This window comes from Takifugu rubripes, chromosome 6, assembly GCF_901000725.2.
Source record: "Takifugu rubripes chromosome 6, fTakRub1.2, whole genome shotgun sequence".
Classification (NCBI taxonomy): Eukaryota; Metazoa; Chordata; class Actinopteri; order Tetraodontiformes; family Tetraodontidae; genus Takifugu; species Takifugu rubripes.
The window spans coordinates 1,483,435-1,503,816 of record NC_042290.1 but is presented as its reverse complement, the minus strand read 5'-3'; the positions used below and the strand labels follow the sequence as shown (position 1 = coordinate 1,503,816).

At 43.2% G+C, this 20,382-nt stretch overlaps 2 protein-coding genes across 7 annotated transcripts; one reads left to right on the top strand and one right to left on the bottom strand.

Annotated features, from left to right (window-relative positions):
* Positions 1-5,535: 5,535 nt before the first annotated feature.
* Positions 5,536-9,269, bottom strand: tdgf1 (teratocarcinoma-derived growth factor 1). Of its 2 annotated transcripts, none has more exons than XM_011604392.2 (7): positions 9,205-9,269; positions 8,686-9,037; positions 8,556-8,614; positions 8,037-8,243; positions 7,292-7,406; positions 7,101-7,210; positions 5,536-6,623 (listed from the first exon to the last, which is right to left on the bottom strand). In XM_011604392.2, exons 2-7 carry the CDS (start codon positions 8,700-8,702, stop codon positions 6,514-6,516), a joined length of 618 nt encoding a protein of 205 aa, XP_011602694.1. In that variant the 5' UTR covers positions 8,703-9,037; positions 9,205-9,269; the 3' UTR covers positions 5,536-6,513. The 2 variants fall into 2 exon arrangements, with proteins under 2 accessions (XP_011602694.1, XP_003965114.1); XM_003965065.3 differs by having other exon boundaries at positions 8,556-8,611; positions 9,205-9,264.
* A 2,459-nt stretch (positions 9,270-11,728) lies between these two features.
* On the top strand, positions 11,729-20,039 carry LOC115250248 (spore wall protein 2-like). Of its 5 annotated transcripts, none has more exons than XM_029838078.1 (8): positions 11,729-12,092; positions 12,211-12,256; positions 14,039-14,155; positions 14,282-14,423; positions 15,109-15,529; positions 15,955-16,197; positions 16,267-16,472; positions 16,764-20,039. In XM_029838078.1, exons 3-8 carry the CDS (start codon positions 14,134-14,136, stop codon positions 19,396-19,398), a joined length of 3,669 nt encoding a protein of 1,222 aa, XP_029693938.1. In that variant the 5' UTR covers positions 11,729-12,092; positions 12,211-12,256; positions 14,039-14,133; the 3' UTR covers positions 19,399-20,039. The 5 variants fall into 5 exon arrangements, with proteins under 5 accessions (XP_029693938.1, XP_029693936.1, XP_029693940.1 ...); XM_029838076.1 differs by having other exon boundaries at positions 12,208-12,256; XM_029838080.1 differs by having other exon boundaries at positions 12,208-12,256; positions 14,039-14,163.
* Positions 20,040-20,382: the final 343 nt, after the last annotated feature.

The window sequence follows — 20,382 nt, the reverse complement described above, 5'->3', positions numbered from 1 at the left end:
CGCACGGAACGCACGGGAAAATGTGTGTGTGTGTGGGGGGGGGGGGGGGGGGGGGGGGGGGGGGTCGTAGGACGGACGGACCTCTGGTGCTGTGCTGCTGCCACCTAGTGACTTAATGCGGATCTGCAGCACCTTTGTTTGAAATTCCGTTTCATTCCAAATCCATCATGCAGAGCCAGATTCAATATATCTGCTAGTTTTTATGTTTTCTGCACAATTTAGAGCTTATAGGGACACAATAACATTAGTGACATCAAAAAGGTGACAAGACTATAAATACAGATAGAAAAAATAGAACAAAAAGCACCAAATAAGAATAATAAATCAAGTGTACATATCAGACTAATGCTAAGATCTGGTTCAGGTTGTTTGGGTTCCTGACTATAACAGTATTCACGTGGCAAGACTCCACCTTCACATCCAAAATGTCTTTGACGTCTCTGGTAGGTTGTCATCTCATACATCTGATATATTTCCTTTATTGTTCAGGCCACATATTGTTTATTGGAGGGTCAGAATTCATCCAACTCACTGAAAACCACTGAAATGCTGGTGCTGGTAGACTGGGGTCTCTGACAACCTCCTGATTATCTTCCCGTTAAATTTCTTCCAACATATCATGAAATATGTTGGAAGGAGAGGAGAGGAGAGGAGAGGAGAGGAGAGGAGAGGAGAGGAGAGGAGAGGAGAGGAGAGGAGAGGAGAGGAGAGGAGAGGAGAGGAGAGGAGAGGAGAGGAGAGGAGAATGCCTTTTCAGAATCATGTCATGTCAGTAGTTTTCTGATCTTTGCGATGTTTCTAAGGTGAAAAAGTCCCTTCTAGAGACTTTGTCAGCACATTCAAGATTCAAGATTCAAGAGTACTTTATTGATCCCTTTAGGGGGTGTCCATCAGGGAAATTAGCATCTCCAAAGAAACGTACAGCACTGTACAAAATTTCCCACCACCATTACACCCCATTAAACCTATTAAAGATAATAGAAATATAATAAAATAAGAAATAAAATAGAATAAATTAAAAATAGAATATGAATATAAATATAAAACTATAAAAATGTTCCAGTCCTTCTGTTGATCACATCACATCTGGTGATGGTCCATTTTTTGGGATGTCCTGAGGTGCAGGCAGTTTCTGTCCTCCTCATTTGTGCAAGCGTCCGTATTTTGGTCTGCTGGACTTCTGAGAACCCTTCTGAGAACCCTTTTGATCCAACTCTCATAAAGTAGGGTTGCTTTATGAGAGGTGGATTCTTCTCCTTTCATTTAGTCGCTTTTATGTTTTAGAGTCGCTGACCTGTTGACCTGTTGCACTATCATTGCATTTTTGGTTAATCATCCTTAAAATGTGCTGTATTTTTAAGATTTTTTAAGTAAGTTAAGGTTAGGTTTCCTTTGTCCTGCTGCTCCAGCTGCTTTATTTGACCCCACAGAGTCAGAGGAGATTTTTCAGGCGAGATTTTTGGATCAGGATCAGTTTTTCACTTAGTTTTTATAAATATAAAGAATTCGCTATTTTAAGGGGCACACATTTAATCACTGTAGGGTACCCACCGTTGATGGGCTGTTTACAAAGTTCCCAGTCCATACGAGGGGGAGGTGGATGTCTTAATTGGGAGGAGCTTTATGTCAACTACTGGATCAGTTTCTGCCAGAGGAGTGGACCAAAGGAGTGGACCAAAGGAGTGGACCAGATTAGTGGACAAGAGGAGTGGACCAGAAGAGTGGACCAGAGGAGTAGACCAGATTAGTGGACAAGAGGAGTGGACCAGAAGAGTGGACCAGAGGAGTCGACCAGAGGAGTGGACCAGAGGAGTGGACCAGAGGAGGAGTGGACCAGAAGAGTGGACCAGAGGAGTGGACCAGAGGAGTGGACCAGAGGAGTGGACCAGTGGAGGAGTGGACCAGAGGAGTGGACCAGAGGAGGAGTGGACCAGAGGAGGAGTGGACCAGAGGAGTGGACCAGAGGAGTGGACCAGAGGTCTTTCCTGAGAAAGAGGGATGTGATAGAAGGTGAAGTTCCCGCAGGCATGTCCAAAGCCAGTCCTCGAGGGCCATAATCCAGCCAGGTTTTCTGTCCTACCAGGCTGAAAATGCATTCAGTGGGATAGAAAACCAGGCTGGATTGTGGCCCTCAAGGACTGGGTTTGGACATGCCTGTGGGAGTTTGCTTCCTTAAAAGTCCACCAGACCAGATTGTTCCCATAAATGGCTCAATGGTAAAAGCTCTTCCTGCAAGTGGAAGTGTTCGATACAGCACTCGCTCCAAATGGTGCAAGTTTAAGTCTCCAGAGATGTGCTGTAATATCGTGGAGATGGTTGTACAAATAAAGCGGAACTCATATATTAATAAGTCCATTAGTAATCTCCCTGCAGACTCTTTATGAATTATGCTTGACTAGAAATTGACCTGTCTGTGGTCAAATGAGATCGACCTCTTTTCCTTGCAGAGAGGTGTGATAAATAAAATACTTCATCATCTCAGGACTGGTTTCATTTATCATGATCCATAGCTGAGAGGTGAGTTTCTAGCCTGACTCTGATCTGGCAGCTGTTTCTTTTGAGCTGCTTAATGATTCTCCTTCTCTTGAACATTCCAACTAAACTCTAGAACTCAAATGTGAAGGAAAAGAAAGAGAAGAATCTGGAATGAGCATGAAATGAGCATGTTTGCAACCTTTTAACTTTAGAATTTTTGCTATTTCTCTTTTTCTTATGAACTGCCTGGAGAACAAGGAGACCTGGACTTCTGGGCCGACCGGTCTGCCTGGGCCTGTGGGGTAGATCTGCAGGCTGCATCTCCAACTTATGGTAACTTATGTTAGGATGTATCTCTGTTTTAGTAAATTACTTTAGCCAAAACAAAGAGTGATCGGGTACTTTTAGTTCATCTCAGGCTCCCACATATTAATTACACCTTGGGCAGAGTCCACACCCCCACTATCAGCTCACTTTTTAATCAGCTCACTTTCATTACAAGATCATTTTTCCTTTCACATTGTCATAAATATCATAGTCAAAGGTTTTTATTATCTTACAGATGTGTGCACTGAGGGTTCCGTAGCTCAGTTTTCCAGACCTTCAGCACGACAGATGTTTCTTTAGTAGTAGTCCGTTGCTATGGTAGCATCCTGAAACCTGCTTGTTGCTGGACATGTTGAACCCAGCCGGTGGTGTTGTTAGCTGTCTCATTTTTTACGTCTTTCATTTCCTTCTTCAGGGGTTCAAAACTCTCCGTTAGCTCTTCTCTGGCTGGTTTACATGATTAAGTTAAGTTCTGCTTTAGGTTGTTTGAGACCTGGAGAGATCTTCTGACGTTGTTTATCAGTGTGTTCTCCAAGAAGAATTGAAAGAGCCGACACTCTTCAGGTTGTTCCCCATCGGTCTAATGGAGCCGCTTCATGAGGAGCCAGCCATAGGTCCTGCTCTTTTTTGGATATGTGGCAGCAATATGCTTCTGTAGAATAAACCTTTAATAATCAACCATCATTCTTTTGCTATTTGGCCCAAGAGCACATCTGCAGAGCTGCTCCTAAAACTGCTGCCTCTGGCTCTGCTGACAGACACCACTGGTTTTCCTTCACTAGCATCATGCTGATTAATTGAAGAAGCAGAAAAAGTTGTTTATTTTCATTACCCTACACTTACAAAGATCTCACTGTTGCTTTTTACTTTAATAAAGTCAGTAATTATTTGATAATGGAGTGGGGAAGACAACGTTTGGCTGTGAATTACAGTATTTTACAGACAGAAATGATTAAATTGTTTCAATAGCTGCTTTGTTTAATATAACATCTTCTTCATTTAAAGAGGATAAAGGGTGGCAGGATTTTAACGTTCCTGCTCTTATTCACAGCCTCCAAAAAGCTTTAAACCGGTTCAGATCTCCTGCTGCTGCTCCTCCTCCCTTTCTCCTGCAGAGGAATTAATCTCCTCCGATCCTGTTAATGTCTTCATGGGAACACACAGGAACCTGCAGAGGATGAGCGCTGGCAAACCAGTTCTCATCTAAGAGCTTTAATCACATTTTCCACTTCATCTTTCCGAACGCTGTCAGAACACACTTTAAACAAGTAGATATGTGGGATTATTTGAGGATAATAAAGAGGAGATTAGCGCCTGATTACTGTGGAATAAGAGTGAAAAGCCTTCCATTTCTTGACAAAAGCTGGGAAATCCAGCCATGTCTGTTCTTCTTCTGCTGTTTAAGCCTCAGCTGCTGGCGTCATGGAAACTTTCCCAGGCTCCAAACACACCTCAAACTTTCTAACCTTTAGATTCTCTCCTCAGGTATTTATATTCCTCCTACATTTTTGTTGATATGTAGCACTAAAGGTGTTATTCAGCCAACAGCTCCAGTCTCAGAGCTCTAATATGCTGCTCCCTTTAACTTGTGCTCATGTTTTATGAACTGAGTGGGTTTTTTTACTTCGAAATGAGCCCTGTTCTCCTCTTGGTCCTGGTGGTCCGATGGCTGCAGCCTGTCCTTATCAGGGTCACACACGTGAACCATCTAGAACCTCATCCTCTTACACCACGTGTAGATTCTAAAAGGATGACATCACATCCACTGGGAAAGTTTTTGTGTTGCCCGTTAATCTTAGAAGACTCATCCCACGATGGACCCTTGACCTCTGGGTGGAAACAGCAGATACAGATGTTGTGGTTTCCATCAGCCACTAAAGAACCTGTTGTTTACACAGTATAACACCAAAAACCACATCATTTATTCTTTTGGGTGATTTAAATCTCTGGGTTCGGGTCTGGTTGAGGACTTTGTGACTCATTAAAGCTCACACAGATTATTGATGCAGCTACAAGTTCTAACCCACAGGCGCCAACAAATGTATTTTCCCAGGTCTCCTGACAAACGTTCTTCTGTCATTCCGGTGTGCCTGTGCAATAATTACACTGTCATCCAAACTCAAAGCTTTTGTTCATTATCTGTAGAGAGGCAGCTAAATTCATGGTGTGGAGAATGCAGGAGAACATTTACATATGATTTACATGCAGATACTGAATGAGGAATTATCTAATCAGACCAGGGAAAGAGCAGCTTCTGGTCAATGATAGATGGATGAATCACCTTTAGGAAGTCCAAATCTGAATATGACTGAATTTTTATCAGGAAGCCAACAACCAGTCTTGGAAATGGAAAGTCCACTTCAGGCCTTCCAGAAAGCATTTACTTGGTTGAAAAGCAAACGTGATATGGTTGAGAGCTCTAAAGGGCACTTTATATCTCCTGGGTGTGTATTTAATACCCCAGTCCTCATTCCCTATGTGTGTTTTTAGACCTATTAACAGTGCTGACCTGCAAAGCTTGAGGAGTCATTGAGGCAAAAATACCAGACATCCGAAATGAATGGGTCTGCTTTGTTTGGTCTCCCCCGAGGTTTCACCAAGAAAAATCAGTACTTTCATATTATGAAATAAATAAATTGTATTCTAATTTTGTGCTAAACTCTGTGCATCTATGTTGTTGCCCCATTTCACTCTTCTACCTCTGTGTGTCATCTTGGCTGGGTATCCCTTGAAAAGAGATTTAATCTCAAGGAAGTTCCCAGAGAAATCAAGGCTGAATAAATAAGCTCCAATAACTGAGACTTCTGAATAAATGTGGTGCTTAAGGAAATGTCGTAACAGAGTTAAAGTTAAAGCAGGTTCGGACAGTTTCCTCATAATTGCTTCTGCATTTTGGTGACAATTTAAAAAAAATAACAGGAAGACCAACATTTACCAAACAAACAATCCTTTAACATCACTTCACTTTCAGTTAATACGTAATATTGAGCCGAGCCATTTGGCTGGACAACAAACTGCTGACACGTTTGTTTAAGATAAGAAAACAGCAGATAATCAGCACAAAGCTCATCAATAAAGTCTGGAGACAGCAGGCAGAGAGAGCTGCCTCTAAAAATACCAGTAGATAAGAGGAAAGCAGGAGCTCCTGCTACTTTAGCGCTTAAAATGAATCATTTGATTCCATCTAGATCAATTTCGGGACGTTTCTCCGGTTATGGAGCCGCTTATTAACATTAAATACATCTGTAAGAATCTTTGGATTAACACAGTTAGGATTTAATCTTAACTGTCTCTTGTGCTTTGGGCTGTATTTCCACATGTAATCTGCAATAGAATGAGAAGCAGAGTCAAACAGCCACATCAGCTCCGTCTGTGCAAAGTTAAAAAAAGGCCTCTGCAACAACTTTTAGATTAACAAATAACCATAAAAAACTTACAAATATGACAACACAATTTGCTGAAGCACAGCTTCCTTTACATGTGTGTGTTAGTGGACTCCTATTTACATTCAAGCTTCACCCTGAAGTCCTGCAGAACTTGCTGAGACAAAACAGAACGGAGAGAATTTCCGTGCAGCTCAAGAGTCCGTTTCATCGTCCGGTGTGTTGCCCCAGATCAGAGCGTCTGATCCGGAGCACCAAAGTCTGTGGTACAATAAATATTTTCATTCCAGATGATTGGGCTCTGAGCCGAAACGTCCAGGTGGAGCCTTCAGAGGAAGAAGAGGAGCAGGAATAAAAGCTGTGCTGCAGCCAGGAAGCTCTTCATCTGAAGAGCTCTGGCACCTGAAGAGCTGAACCAGCGGAGCTCCTCCGAGTCATCTGCAGGGAAAGATGAACCAAAGAAAAGATGAACCACAGACCTCAAACGGGGACTTCTTGTGCTTTTAACCTTGTGCTGATGCGGCTGCAGTTTATCTGCTCCCCGGCCGTACCTGGGCCCACCTGACCGTACCGGGAGTAACGTAGCTTTTCTAAGGACAACACTGAGGAATGCAGCTGAGCTGATGCTAATGACACTTTTTGTTGAGACGCTGGGGAATTTCACATCTCCGGGATTAAAAGCATGATATGCGAATGTCGCCTTTCAACTATTCAAAGGCATCTACATCCAGAGCTCACTGAACCTGAACGGCAGCGTTGGACCATCATCAGGTCGTCTGGATCTTTGCGTGAACTTAAAGAAAGGAGGTGGAAATGATCCTCAGTGCTCAGCTCTGATCTGACCCGTGGGTCTCCAGCTGTAGGCTGGATTGGAACCTTCTATACAAGAGTCAGTGTTTGCTCGGTGTGTCTTACCACAGTCTTTATGGAAGATGTTGGCGAAGCAGTGCAGAATGCCGTAACCACAGCGACAGTAGGAGCAGCCTTTCTGAACCCACTCTCCATGAGAAATCAGCCCACAGCTCCTAGCGACAGAGCAGCGTAAACAACACCGGCCTGCATATGATGGGGTGGATCAGGGGCTGAGGAGCCCAGTCTGCTCTCACCTGATGCGCTGGTCGTACTCGCAGTTCCTCCCGGTGAAGAACGGGGGGCACGCGCAGAAGCTGCCCAGGATGCAGGTCCCGCCGTTCTTGCAGCAGCTGCGGCTCTGCTCAGCAGCTATGACAGCAAAGATGAGAAACACGTTAACTAAAATAAACACAGCGCGTCCCTCCTGTCGGAAACAGGAAATAACGGACTATGATACTAATACAACAGAAACCATCATTATGGGTGTTTTCAGTGTTGTGGGGGTGAACAGAGCCAGGCTGGAGGGCTTCAAGCAGTAAACTTTGTGTTCCTGTCCAGGAGCCCCCAGACCTGCCTGCAGCCCCCGGACCCTCCCCCCCCCCCCCCCCCCCCGGCCTGTCTGTGAACATGTGACACAGACCAGACTCTCCATCTGGGCCTACATTCCTACTCCTGCTTCACATCAACAGACAAACACAAAGAGTCTCAACAAACCCAGAAAAATCACAGAAAACCCCGAAAAGCAAACGTGTCGGACTTGAGTTCCAATCCAGACTTTTACATCTGGATGCACTATGAAGAGCTTTTTCATTTTGTTGAACTTTATTCTTGGCTCCTGTGAAATTTTAAAGCTCTTATAAGATATTGAAGCTCCCCAGTAACAATAAAATGTTTACAAGATTACTGGAACCTCCGAAGACAGAAGAATTTTCTCAGCAGTTGGATTCTTCTGTTGATAAAGCGAGAAATAGTTTCCTTATCGGCGCAGCAGGGACTTACTGCCGGTGAGGCCGACGAAGGGCAGCACGGCGCTGGCGTCGCGGTGTTTACGGTCGCCGCTGTTTGAGGAGCTGACTTGGCTGAACTGATCCAGGAAGTCCTGCGGCAGCTGCTGGGATTTCACCCCAGAAGAGGGGAGATGTGGTGGGGAGGGGGAGAGGGGTGAGGAAGTGGTTGTGGCTTTGCTGCACTTCTCTCCATCACAATCTGGAAGAAAATCTTAAAACGATTAAAACTGAGCAATGGAACCAAATCTGCAGGTTACAGATGAAACAGGCAAAAGTGAGGTGTTTGTGACAACATGCTTAGTTTAGCATTTAGGTGTCTATTTATCATTGGTGATTGGGAGGAGCAGAAGTTTGAGATTCTGGCCAAGCCATCAACAATACATTCAATTAAATATGACACATTAATAACTTTATCAGAAAAAAGAGAGTGTGTGTGTGTGTGTGTGTGTGTGTGTGTGTGTGTGTGTGTGTGTGTGTGTGTGTGTGTGTGTGTGTGTGTGGTAAGACGTACCTGAAGCAGGCAAAGCGGCTCCACAGATGATCCAAATAACTGCTAACAACCAGATCCTGCTGGGTCCCAAACACAATTAGAGCACATTGAGGGACTCAAAGGTGGAATTTACAGGTTCTGTTCAACTCACCTGAGCAGATGCATCATTTTAGCCAACAATCAAGAACTTTTCCGTTGATCACAGATTAGAAAAATTAAAAAAAAATTGATTTATTTCCTTTTAAATCCCTTCCTTTGGTGTAAAGTAGAAATCGTTGTTAAATATCCGGTGCGGTCGGTAGTTCCGGGTATCAAAAGGTTAAAAAGTCCCGAACTGAAGAATCCATCGATAGTCCCGACGGTAGAGGAACCTTCTCACATGGGACTCGGTTCTGTTTGCTGGGAGCTGCTCTCTGCTGGCCAGGTGACCTTCGCGGGGGGGCTACGCCCCACCCATTACCCCGCCCACATCTTCACGTGCACGCAGAATCAACAACGAAAACCTGCCGACGTGCAAATTGAAGCGAAATCAAGACCCAGTAGAAGGTTCTTCTGATACTGGTGTGACACATCGATTTGTTGTTGAAAACGAACGTAAACTTGAAAACTAAACTGGTTAAGGTTGGTCTTTTTAAAGTGAGAGCTAGTGGAAGTGTTGGGCCTGACGGACCTGGACCGGATATATTCAGAAGCTGGGCCTCTTCTGCTCTGTGTTGGTCCCACCGATGAAGGCTGATTATACAGTCTGGGAAAAAACATCAAATACTTTTAATGTGCAACCTCACTACAAAGCTCCCAGATAGAGAAGACTGGAGGTGAGGAGGTGGCTCCTGGTGGCTGATGTGCTCCCAGCAGCAGGGTCATTAACATGTGAAGCGAGGTGGGGGGGTCTCATGCATGTGTATGAGGTGAGACTGTATGTGTTGGGGGAGGGGAGGAGTGAGAGAGGCTGAAGAGGACATGGAAGGTGTGAGAGAGGAGGGTTTAGAAGAATCTTCCTCATCTTCACCCCACTATGTATTTGGAGCTGTTGTCTCCTGGCTCACTGTAACTCATTGGTTCTTTTCTGCCGCCGTGGCGACACCATGACAGACTCCTAACTGCCGTCTTTAACAAGACTCTTCCAGCTTTCTTCCTCCACTCTCCTTGTGAAAGGCAACGTTTTGTTCTTCTGCTACATTTCTTTGCCATGAAGGTGCCATTGAAGCGCAGATCTGCACCAGGTTCCTGCTCCCTCCCTCCCTCCCTCCCTCCACCCAGCCGGGGTTAATGGGCCCCCCTCTCTGACAACAGAGAACAATTGCTGCTGGAAATGGTTGTTTTGTAATGTGGCCCCCATCACAATGCAGTCTGATCCGTGCTAATACACAGCAGGAGGGCTAAAAGCAGCAGGGAGGAACCTGATCAGGAAGTCAGCATGATCACGCAGATGATCACCGACGTCCATGAAGGCATCGTTTCATCTCCCCTCACATCCTACTGACTCGTTTAAGACTGCTGTACAACACTGAATGAAACTGGTAAAAAGTCAAGTTTCAATCAAGCTTTACTCTATTTGAGGTGAAGGTGAAGCTTTTTTCTCACTCAGGGCAGGTTGATGTAAACCCACACTTGTTCAGGCCGTTCAATAAAAACGTCACTCACATTTTTGAGAAATCGGTGGGACAAATCATCACTAGAAAAAGGTCAAATCAAAGATAATTGACTACAAACACGCAAAATCCCATGTTTTTTTCTGTCAAACATCATCATTTTCAAATATAACCTGGTGTCATCAACAAACACCAATAATACACAAGAACTGATGAATCATGACCGACAAGTACTGCCCTCAAATTGTGTGTGTGTGTGTGTATGTATGTAGCGAAGTGAGGACATTTGGGGGGCATGGTCCTCAAAACTTTAAAGGACTGTTTGAGGTGAAGACCTGGTTAAGGTTGAGGTTAGTACTGGGTTTAGGTCAGGGTCAGGGGTCAGGGGAATGTGAAGTAAAAGGATGTGTGTGTTCTATTTTGGTGTTATGTTTTAATAAATTCAGAGCATGACAGTTATTATTTTAATGCAACTAGTTACACTGGTGCTGAAAAATATCAGTCTCTATAAGTTTGTTTTTTGTTTATCTCCATTAATGTCAAATAACAAAGTTGTAGAATTACATTTATCTTGTAAAGTCAGTGTTCATTTTCTATGTTTGAGTTTGTTGTTTTTACATAATTAACTTATAACTGTGACCAAATTATTATTAGAGCCCTTAAAACATTACCGTGTTTGTAAAATGCTGCCATCTAGTGGTGTCACATGACAAAACCATACCGATAAATACACTGAGGGATAACTTTGAGTCAGGCACAGTCGCACACGCACACACGCACGCACAAACACACACACCCACACACAATCGGGTCTCACAGCTTGATAAGAAACATTTTGTGATGCTATGAAAGGATGTTATAGAGATCAAATCATCACAGTGGAGTTTTCTTGTAGCTGCCACATGGTCATGAGTCCCTTCAGCCCTGGATGGATTCTCTGACCTGACACATATCAGAGACTCTCTTTTCTTTTCCAACCTCGAACTCAATAGCTCAGAAGTCTCCTGGGTCTCTCTAACTTCTCCCATTTCTTACCACATCACAGCTGAACCATCGGCAGCTCTGGAAGTCAGACGCTGTAGCCATGTGCAGTGGACAAGACGACCAGATGAAGCTGGTCCTTTCTGCCTCAGATGATGTAAAGCTAGAACTGTTCACGGCTTGTACTTTTGCAGCAGCACAGCATTGTGGGTAAGGTGGCTAAGCGCTGTCTAGCATATGAGGGCTGAGGAATGTTCCACCTCTCTGTGGAGCAGCTGTCCTATGGCTGGAGCCTCAGTCACGAGGAAGGAACAAGCAGAGATTAGCCTTCTGCAATGTGTTCTTGGTTCTGGAGAGTTGTCGTCTGGACCCTCCCACTTTTGGGGAATCCATTTTTGATGTCTTGGCCCTTTGCCAAGTAACATATGTCAACGCTGTAGTGTAGTTGATGGTCGAATGTCTCTGCAGAGAGAACAGCACTGAGCTCTGATTGGCTGACACGTGCGCAGACCTGAGGTGCATTCCTGCTGTTGCACCTGTTGACCACAGATTGAGTTCACATATCTTTTTATTTATTTCAAGTTCCTTCTCAGGTTGTCCACGCTGCTCTCCTTATGTTTGCTTCTCCCCCTCGCTAAATTTAGAGCTGCAGCTGAGGATACAAGCAAAAATAACCACGGGGGGAAGCCGACGCACCAGAGAGCAGATTTACAGACCCCGATGGACGTAAGCTTCTAAATGTTGCTTCAAAATCCAGACTGAAGGCAAATAGAGAGAGGGGGAGAGAGAGAGAGAGAGAGCAAAAGAGGGGGAGAGAGAGAGAGAGAGCAAGAGAGGGAGAGAGAGAGAGAGGGAGGGTGATCATTGTAAAAGTACCAGACAGCCGAGCAGCCAGGACACTCATTTGACCCAGTGTGGCCCACATGGATTCCCCAAGTTACTGAATTCCTTTGTTGACGTTCTGCCTCAGAGACACCGATATCAGGTAAACCAGCACGTGTTTGGGAGACTTTTTCTATACATTGTGTTGAGGGTGATGCGTAACTGCATTCTTATTTAGAAACCCGTTAAAAACTGTTTATGTCCATTTACAATCAAAGCAGAGCAGCCAGCTTGGGCCCTATTTGAACCTGGACTCTGCTGACCAAGGTGAGGTACCCTTGAGCAAGGCACTGAAGCCCCAAAAGCTCACATTGGGCCCTGCAATGAGCTGGCACCTCAATCAGGGGTGGAGTACCCTGCCCTGACCCCCAAAGGGATAAAGTGGTTCACAAAAAGAAGATAGATAGATAGATAGATAGATAGATAGATAGATAGATAGATAGATAGATAGATAGATAGATAGATAGATAGATAGATAGATAGATAGATAGATAGATAGATGGATGGATGGATGGATGGATGGATGGATGGATGGATGGATGGATGGATGGATGGATGGGCACACAGACAGACCATGTTAAGTTCTACAACTGCAATCAATCTAAAATGCTGTATTTCCTCTTTATTGGTTCTGGTTTGGCTTTTTCTTGAGGCTTTTTGTTGTTTATTATGAAAAGGTTGCTGTTATTTTGGTCTCCGCATTTTCATTGGGAGACATTTTAATGAGTACTGAGCTTCTGAACTCATCTCCTAAATTTAAGTGGTGGTTAATATGTTGAATCAGCCAGAGTCATTAATTACAGACAGAGGTCATCCTGCTGACAGACTGGGATTAAAGTGAATCTCACTCTGAGTTCATTCAACTGAGAGCAGCCGCTCAGAATGTGTAGCAGCCCACCACTGTAAGAACTGAGCAGAATCATCTGCATACAGAAAGCCACAGCAGTATTGCCTACAGGACCACCTGTTTAGGAACCATTTACCATTAACAAGAAACAGACTAAAAAGAACATTGTCCCACTGTCCCTGAAATGTCCACATGCTAACATTGTCAATAAAGATTAAGGCACACCTCTATTCTAGCAATTCTCATGTGTTTTTCATGATAAACTGATTTGTTACAAACAGTCTCTTTGGGAGCAGAGACACAGACATCATCACTCATCAGCTGCTTTGATTGTAGTGTCACACCTGCTTCACGTCTCCAACATTAGTGGGAACTGTGAGAAAAGGGGACTCAGTGTGGTGGTCAGTGGTGAAGAGGGTTGAAGAGAGGCCAAGATCCATGTTGTAATGTGTCTGGGATTAACAGCACATAAACGGCGGTGCAAACAAGTGGCGGCTGAAGATAATTAGACAAAGTGAGGATTAACATGTCAAAAACAGGGAGGTGTAAAGCTGGAAATAATCCTACAAAATAAAACAGAAACCAACTGAAGACAAGGTCCACAGGTAGTGGGACATCCAAACTTGGTCAGGTTCCTACAACAGTAACTAGAAACTAAAACTCAATAAAGAGGGTTTAGGTAAAATTTAACTTAAATTCTTACCCTAAACAAACCCGGTCCACAAAAGGAAATACAAATGATAATAGAAAAACACTAAACATCTTCACAATGTTGGTCACATCTGCAGACAGATATCTTCCCGACAAATGAGCCATGTAAAAGTGAAGCTGCTGCTGCTGTAACACCACCACCACCGCCACCACGAATAGCTCTTTGCTTTCCTGTGTGCCATCATCATGGGTTTCCTCTGAGTACTCCAGCTTCCTCCCACAGCATTTGGGGACAGGTGAATAGTGACATTAAACTGGCTGTAGGTGTAAATGTTCACTGCTATGTTGAATGGACAACAGGTGCTATCTGGACAAGAGAACTAGGTGGGCATTCAGGATGAGGCACTGAAGATCCTACTTATCAAAGAGAAATTTTTGTGTCCATGTGGCCTCCCCTTCTTTTCTCCCTATACCTTTTGCCCCTGACAGTTAATATGGACTGACTTTTAGATGACACTGAAGAAATGAATGACCATAAACTTGATGTACAGATTGGCTCAGTGGTGAAGTCCAACATCTTTCACCTGGACTTCAGATCAAGGTTAAGTCATTTGCCTTGCCTTCCCGACTGACCTGCTCCATCCTTATGCCTCTTCATGGGTGCTCAGGTCAGCAGGTCAATATTTGTTGGTCATCTCCAAGTCTAGGATAAAGTTGTGAAGGGAGCATGTTGGTGTTTTGGTCTCTTGCAACATGATTTTATCTACATCTTCAATTTTGTTTTACATTTTAAGGAAACAGAATGCTTCCAAGAAAAGAAGAAAAGCGGACATTCAGCAATGGACCACTAAGAGACCAATGGGAGAAGAGAGCTCAGAGTGTGGCAGATCAGCAGAAACAGGAAGCTGAGTGGAAGAAGAAAAGTTCTGTCAAACTGTGAGATTATCTTCTGTTGCTGGGAAACTATATGAAGTGATCTGTGAACCAGTTGGTTTTCCTTTTAGAAGAGGGAATCACAAGAATGAGCCCAGAGCCTCACATGTGCAAATAGCCCTCAGTGAAGAATACACAAACAGAAATGAGCTAGTTAGCAACACACAGAGTTTGAGGAGGTGTAGATGGGTGATGCTGGATTCCATATAGCCCAAGTAATTCACCCTCTAAAAATGCTTCTAGTCCACAGTTGGTGTAATATGCACAACTGTGTTTCTATATACTACCTGTGCATCTTCAGATATTTCACAAAAACACAGTTGCGGACACACAAATATCCAAACACAATTTTTTTTTTGCCTACAATAGGTTCCTACTTAACTGCAGGTAACACTCATGGAATGTCTGACATTGCACCTTTTCTGACCAGGAATCATCCCAAAACCACTGATGCCACATTTAGACTTTAAATTACATGGGAAAAGTAAGAAAATTTGCATTTTATTGCCATTTCCTGAGAAATGTGGTTAATATATGATGTACAAAACTATATCATATTTTATAACTCTGTAACATACATCTAATATTTGTAGGTGCTCTATACAGGAAAGTATTAAAACAGCAAAGTACAGAAAGAAATCCCCCGATGATGTAGTACTGACAGTATTTGGTTTTGTTTTACCTGCAGGTGTCACTCAAAGTGGAATTATCACTGGTCACTTGTTTCCAATGGAGACTTCAGTAAACTTAACAAAAGCAATGATGACGAGAAAAACAAACCAAAAATCAAATTTAAAATCATTCCTCCACCCCCCAAAGCCAAACCTAAGGTCCCTCCTCCACCCCCACCAAAAAAGGCCCCTTCTCCCAAACTTCCAAGGCCCAAAAGACGCGTGGAGGTGGATGTGTTCCGGCTGTATTGGAAAGACTCCTGGATGAGTCTGAAGCCTCCAAAGTATCTTTATCTAAAAGCCAAAGAGCAAAAAATCGAGATTCCAGGTTTCACCACCATCATGCTGGCCAACGCCAGAAAATACAAACCACAGGTGGCTCATACAGACACTGAGTGGGTGTTTCCAGCCTACAAATGGACACAGTGTTGGAAACAGGTACACAAGCTGCACTCATTTCATTAAAATGAATGAATGTTTCATCCTTTTAATAAGAGAAGAACACCTATTTCCTCCTCATCGGCAGTTGCCTCATTAACATTAACATTAGCATTGCCTCATTAACACCCATCACATGTTCTCCAATTACTTGTTTTCCACTAGGAGACTTTTGTGTAAGGTTTGATTTTTGTTAAGCCTTTGTCAAATTTCTAACAAAATAACAACAGAAGCAGCATCCTTCATGTGTTGTTCATGTGTTAGTCTACAGTGCAGCATTGTCCCAACTTTGGTTGACAAGCAATTGTCAACCAAACCAGTAAATTTACACTGAAAGATAAAGGCTTAAATATGAAAATCTAGTCTTCAGATAAAATGTGACCAATGAAGACTTCCCAAACCGTCTTTATCATTTTTGTTTCCAGGTCAGGCATCTGCTTCATTTAGAGTCCTATGAAGGAAAACACTTTGACTGGGAGACTTTCTTAGAAAGACAAGAGGTTTGCAAACCTCAAATCAAACATTTTACTCTTCCAGTCTGGGCTGGTACTTGGAAGATAATGAACTTCGCCTTCAGGCAGGAGAAACCAAAGTGGGACTGTGGCTGGCCTGAGTATGAACAACCCATCACCAACAAGAGTGACAAAGTAGAAGAACTAGAGGAAGAGGTGAGGGAAACGTTCTTATTATTTTCTACTTCTTTAGCTGACACAGACTCCTTTGTCATCATCACACAGAATGAGCCTTCAAACTGGGAGGACTCATGGAAACTGTCTGGGGTGGAATCAAACCTAGACGACAGCAAAGATGAAGCCATAGTAGAAATAAATGAGGTCTTTATGCCAGGATGGAGTGACTCCTGGCAGCTTGCTTCATCTCCTGTGGAGGAAGAGGAGCATCACAAGAAATGGAGCATCTGCTGGTCATTCAGGCAGCAGATGAGGTGGGCAATTGTTATGGTAGTTTACAGTCATTTACACAGTTATAATTTTGGTGTTCTTATTCTGAATGTGGACAAGACTAAAGGGCAATATGGAGACTCGGTCTCTCCCAGAAGGTACCGCAAAGCCACAATACCATAACTACCCTTTCACTAACGGGCCACTCTGACAATCAAGAGTTATCTTTTATGTTGTTTCTTGGTTTATTGCCTAGCTATTTCGAATAAATAAATTTAGTATTGAATTTTTATTACTTACAAAAATCCCAAACCAGTGCTTGACTGTGTCCACAGGTGGTGTCAGCCATCACTGCAGGCTCATCATCATCACAGTCACAAACTGACCAGGGTGGCCCAAAAGAAAACCTTCCTTCATCTGGCCACACTAGACAACGATATCACAGACAGCAGCGAGTGGAAGGATGCCTGGAGGGCACCTAAACGATGGGTCCCACCCGAGGAGGCCCAAATAGATGAGATGCAGGAGGACAGAGATGAGACAGAGGGCATGGAGGAGGAGGAGGAGGAGGAGGAGGAGGGAGAAGATGAGGAGGAGGTAGAAAACGAGGAGGAGGAGGGAGAAGATGAGGAGGAGGAGGTAGAAAACGAGGAGGAGGGAGAAGATGATGAGGAGGAGGAGGTAGAAAACGAGGAGGAGGAGGGAGAAGATGAGGAGGAGGTAGAAAATGAGGAGGAGGAGGGAGAAGATGAGGAGGAAGAGGAGGAGGAAGAGGAGAAGGAAGAAGAAGAGGAAGCATATGGCAAAGAACAAGGAGAAGAGGAATGTGGCAAAGAGGAAGAGAAATTACAAGCTGAAGAAGAGGGGGAAGTAGTAGAAGATAAAAAGGAAGAAGAAAGTGGCAACGAAGAGGAAGTAGAGGAAGCATTTGAAGGGTCAGAGGAAGAGGAGAAAACACTAGATAATGAAGATAGAGCAGATGGATGGAAGAAAAAGGAGGTGACAGAAAATGATGAAGACAATGAAAGCAACAACAATGAGGATGAGGAATGTGAAGGAATGAATGAGGAAGAAGATGGAGATCCTGACAGAGTACAGGCAGAAGAGGAAGAAGTGGTAAACAAGGAAAAGAAGGAGGATAGCGATATAGCTAAAGAAGAGAATGAATATAATGACGAGGAGAGTGATGAGGAAGATGGAGATCAGAGAGACGAACAGGTACACAAGAAGGAAGAGGAGGAGGAAGAGCAGGAGAGGTGGAGTGCATCAGACATAGCTTTTGAAGCTGATAAAAGCGACACGATGGATAAAAGAGATGATGAGATAGAGGAAGAGAATCAGGAAGATGAAGAAGAGGATGATAACGATGAGGATGGAGACAATGACCACCAGGAAGATGTGGTAGCAAAGGAGGAGAGAGGGAGAGAAAAGAAGGAAGCCAAAGATTCTCAAAATAAGTATAATGTAATGGAAGGAGAGGAAAACCAACAAACAAAAGAGGAGAAGAAAATAACTGAAAAAGATGGTGATGAAGAAACAGAGGATGAAATGAAGGAAAACCCAGAAGACAGAGAAGATCTAGAAATGAATGAGGAGGAAGAAAACAAGCAGGAGGAAAAAGACAAAGTGGAAGTAAAATATGAGAATGAAGTAGGAGAAGAAGGAACTGGAGAAGAAGCAGAAACAGAAGCAGAAAGTGGGGAGGAAGAAGAAAAACAGGAGGAAGAAATACAAGTGGAAGACAAAAGGGAAGAAAGGGTAGAAGAAGAAATAGAAGGAGAAAGGGGTGAATGGGGAGATGAAAGGGAAGAAAATGGAGATGAAGAAGAAAACAGAGAGGAAGAAATAGAAGTGGAAGACAAAAGGGAAGAACAGGTAGAAGAAGAAATAGGAGTAAAAGGTGACAGGGACAATGAAAGGGAAGAAAATGGCAATGAAGAAGAAAAAGGAGAGGACAAACTAGAAATGGAAGACAAAGGGGTAGAACAAAAAGGAGAAAATGAAGAAGTGAGAGATGAAAGGGAAGAAAATGGGGAGGAAGAAGAAAAAGGAGAGGAAGAAGAAAGGGGAGAACAAGAGAAAGAGACAGAAGAAGGTAAAGAACATGAGAAAGATGGAGACAACACGGTAAAGAAAGAACATGAGATTGAAGAGAACAGGGCTGATGAACGAGTGTGTGATGATAACGACAGAGATGAGACTGAGGTAGAAGATATTACAACCAAAAGTCATGAAGAGAAAGAGGAAGACAATGATGATGAGGATCGTAACAAAATGGAGGATGTGGATGATTACAGTGACAGCGAGGAGGAGGAGGAAGATGACCAGAATGAGGACAGTGAGAATGAGGAGGAATGCACTGATGAAGAGGACAACAAAAGTGAAGGCAGTGAGAATGAGGAAGACAGCATGACCGAGGATGAAGAGGATGGTGAAAAAGAGGAAGATATCGAAACAGACAAGCATAATGAAAAAGATGAGGAGGACTTAACCAAAGAAGAGGGAGACGAGTATAAGCAGAAAGATGTGAAGGAGGAAGACACTAAAGAGGACATGGACAAAGGACGGGACAATAAAGTGGATGAGAGAGTAAAGCGTAAACCTTCTGTCCCACTTCATTTACAATTCCACAAATTAAATGCCAGCTTCTCCTCCTGGAAACAGTCGTGGATGGTGGCAGTTCCTCACAGAGCCGGAGATGAAGAGGATGACGAAGAGGAGACGATGGAGGGACAAGAGGAGGGACAGGAGGAGGGACAAGAGTGGCACATTTGGAAAGAGTCTTGGAGGCTCTGTCGCTGGAAGAAGACAGCAGAAGATGAGGTGGTATGTTTCCCCACTGCCCATCGGACTGTCAGATACCTGGGAGTGATGCAGGACAGACGGCTCTTACAAAAGAGGACATGGACTCTCAGCTGGAAGACCAGCAAGTCTCCAGCAAACAAAATACATCATAAAGAAGAAAGTTAAAGGTTTGATTAGTAGTTCAGGAGTAAATTATACGGACATCTGCAAATAGTATTACTGTCCATGTGTATTCAAATCATGTTTTGGATGAACTATTGTGTACATTAGATATGATTTAACTTTGTCTCCATTATTCAACAGTTTACCACTTTAAACAATCCAAGTTACACCTTGTTGTGTTTGCATTCACATCCAAAAGTACTCGTCTCATATCAGCAAAGCCCTTAATGTCCAAAGGTGCTGGTTTTATGCAGATGTCAATAAGAGTCCTTATATTTACACCTCTGACAGATTGTTTTACTTGGAGACTTTGTGAATAATCTCTGCATGTGTTTACTGCACCTGGTGGAATGGTGGATACTTCGACATGAAATATAGAAGCCAGATGAATAAAAGCGGAATGTTATTCATCACTACACTTTAATTTAATTTAATTTTGACTGTCTTATAATAACACCAATAATAGTAATAACATTATTACTACTACTACTAATACTAATACTAATAATAATAATAATAATAATACAAACTGGCATACACCTGAGGGACCGTTGTGGCTCTTGCACCAACACCGCACCTGTATGAGGACTCTGAATGGAGGATGTCTATGATTCTGTTCTTACCTCAGGGAAGTACCAGTGCCTCCAACATCAGGGTGCAATGTCAGACTGTCAAAGACTCCTGTGAGACTGGACCTTTGAACTATTGAACTATATAGTGGAGAGAAGAAAAAAAACATATTTGGAGATGTTAAAAGGAGAATTAAAGTCCTAATTTTCCTTTTTGAAAAGTGATTGCAAAAGCCATGTTCTGGTTTTTGGTATCCATTTTGTTTTATTCAGCCTTTATTTAACCTGGAGCAAATCCAATCAAGGTTAAGAACCTTTTTTCAAGGGAGTCCTGGCTAACATAGGCAGCAGTAAACACGAAACAGTTACTAAAGAGCTTCTTAAATTAAGAGTATCTTTAAGAAGAGGCTAGAAAATA

Bases quoted from the DNA above. Each gene is read 5' to 3' on its own strand.
- tdgf1 (XM_011604392.2), bottom strand. The intron at 8,244-8,555 runs GTACGTCTTACC...ATTTTCTTCCAG, and splicing joins AGCCGCTTTGCCTGCTTCAG to ATTGTGATGGAGAGAAGTGC. The intron at 7,407-8,036 runs GTAAGTCCCTGC...TTGCTGTCATAG, and splicing joins CTTCGTCGGCCTCACCGGCA to CTGCTGAGCAGAGCCGCAGC.
- LOC115250248 (XM_029838075.1), top strand. From the start codon at position 14,134: ATGCCTCTTCATGGGTGCTCAG. The intron at 15,530-15,954 runs GTACACAAGCTG...TTTTGTTTCCAG, and splicing joins GGACACAGTGTTGGAAACAG to GTCAGGCATCTGCTTCATTT. The intron at 16,473-16,763 runs GTGGGCAATTGT...CTGTGTCCACAG, and splicing joins TCATTCAGGCAGCAGATGAG to GTGGTGTCAGCCATCACTGC.